We start from the raw sequence: 2,169 nt of genomic DNA, 5'->3' as shown, positions 1-2,169 counted from the left end.
CCAACCCTCTGGAGGCTGGACTGGATTATTTCATCAAACTGAACAAGGCAACTGCTTTTTCATTAAATCATAAATGTAACAGGAAGCTGCAAAGCCGTGTAGCAATACAAGATATTTTATAACAGTTTAGAGCTGCTAAGTGGCAACACAGTTGTGTAAGAGATTAGAGTCACCCTCACGGTCCTGGTGAACTTACACTCGCATTCCTGCCAGGAAACAAAGACTAAACAACTGTTTTAGTCTTAAGACTTCCTGGTATGACTGTATACTGGTGCACGCCATGAAATTGGATGTTATGTGTTTCGGGTGTTCACCAGGTTTTATCCAATCCTTGACATCTTAGATCATAAAATATGTACAGTGTTTTCCGGACTATAAGTCGCTACTTTTTCCCACGCTTTGAACCATGCGGCTTATGATGAGGTGCAGCTTTAGTCAACCAGAAAGGATGGATGCTGGAAAATCTAATGAAGGAACGGTTAAAGGAGCGCTACGGAAAGCGCCCAGGAGGATTTTTTTCACAGTAAAACGGCGCTGCTTGTTTTCCCAGCTTCACCCCGGGATGATGACAGCAACACGGAGAGCGACACTGACATCGCCACAGAAAAGGCATGTGACAAAGCTCTTCTGAGGCTGCTCAACTCCGACACTGAAGAAGATGACTTCAGTGCGCAGGAGGATGACGAATAAACTAATCAATAACTTTTCTAGTTTGTTTGATACTGATCAGTTCAGTTACGTTCAGTTAAACTACGTTTTCAATTCAGTAGATATCTGCGGCTTTTAGCCCGGTGCGGCTTTAATTGAGGTGCGCTCTATAGTCCGGAAATTACGGTAGCTTTGCGGCTTCCCATGTCAATATATCTAAATTGAGATTTATATTTGATTTTTCCTCTGGTATTGGTTATAAACACAAACAGTTCTCACCGTGTTTGTCTTTGAGCAGCCAGCAGATTTTATTGGAAAAGCAGCGCTCCAGGAGATCAAAGCCAGGGGTCTAAAGAGGAAGCTGTCCTACCTCTTTGTAGATACTGATGATATTGATCCTGAAGGCAATGAGACTATTTGGCACAATGGAAAGGTTAGCCAAAACAAAGTCACAGAGTTTTATTTTTTTCATTTTTTCTAACTGAATCTGTCTATCATTCTTCCCCTCAGGTGGTTGGAAACACCACATCAGGAGCCTACAGCTACAGCAGCCAGCAGAGCCTGGCGTTCGGCTACCTGCCTGTGGATCTGTGCTCTGTGGGACAGAAGGTGGAGGTGGAGCTGTTGGGAAAGAAGTACCCTGCCACAGTCATCCAGGAGCCCTTAGTCCTAACCGAGCCCACACGAACCCGGCTGCAGAAGAATACCAAGAAAAAAGCATAAACATAGGTCAGGTCATTGCTATAATAAATCCCACTGTGAAGTAAAAAAAAAAAAAAAAAAGAGAGAAAACCACAAGGTTTGTGTTTGTAGATCAGGAGCCAATAGAAATAAAGCAACTTTTCTTACATTCTTTGGCAACTTGATAACAAAGAGACTGAAAATAAAGTGTTTGAAATCATTTTACTGCCATTATGACATCTTTTGAGTGATTTATGTTGTTGAAGGAGTAAATGCCTTTGATTCCACGAATGAAAGTTTAATGTTTACAGGTCAACTGGGTCCTGCTCTTGAGGGATAGCCTTTTAAAAAAAGTGCTTTTGGTGCCCAGAAGACAAAAAGAATAAATGTTGGATGTTTTTTTTAATAGTGGGACTTTGACACTGTGACAAGTTGAACTTATTATTCTTAAATTATTCTTAAAGCACATTTATCAAGCAACAAGAACAATTTATAAAATCGTGAAACGATTTTGTCAATCTATTTTAACTAATGCAATAAATGGGTGTATTTTAGCTTCTTGTCCTTGTCATCATTAATGGTTTATAAAGTAATATAAAAAATGATTCTTAATTATAAGTTATTTTATTTTAGTGTGATATACTTTATTCATAAAAGAATAAAATATGTTAATAATGTCATTTACTGAATAATGTTGCTTGTTTTACTTAGAAATGTAAATTTAGACCTCCCAAAATCACGTGACTTTTCTGCTCTCTCTCTCTCTCTCTCTCTCTCTCTCTCTCTCTCTCTCTCTCTCTCTCTCTCTCTCTCCTGTAATTTGATTGGCTGCTGCGGTGG

At 39.5% G+C, this 2,169-nt stretch overlaps 1 protein-coding gene across 1 annotated transcript in view; it reads left to right on the top strand.

The window, feature by feature from the left end:
- Positions 1 to 1,549, top strand: part of dmgdh (dimethylglycine dehydrogenase) — a 21,542-nt gene extending 19,993 nt beyond the window's left edge. The window contains exons 14-16 of the mRNA XM_015943129.3: positions 1 to 47; positions 947 to 1,081; positions 1,159 to 1,549. The exon at positions 1 to 47 is cut by the window's left edge and continues 13 nt beyond it. Coding sequence (XP_015798615.1) covers positions 1 to 47; positions 947 to 1,081; positions 1,159 to 1,371 — 395 coding nt within the window. The 3' untranslated portion in view covers positions 1,372 to 1,549. The remainder of the gene's footprint in view (positions 48 to 946; positions 1,082 to 1,158) is intronic.
- Positions 1,550 to 2,169: the final 620 nt, after the last annotated feature.

The sequence above is a fragment of the Nothobranchius furzeri genome, chromosome 6 (assembly GCF_043380555.1).
Source record: "Nothobranchius furzeri strain GRZ-AD chromosome 6, NfurGRZ-RIMD1, whole genome shotgun sequence".
NCBI classification, from domain to species: Eukaryota; Metazoa; Chordata; class Actinopteri; order Cyprinodontiformes; family Nothobranchiidae; genus Nothobranchius; species Nothobranchius furzeri.
This window is presented reverse-complemented; position numbering and strand designations above follow the sequence as displayed.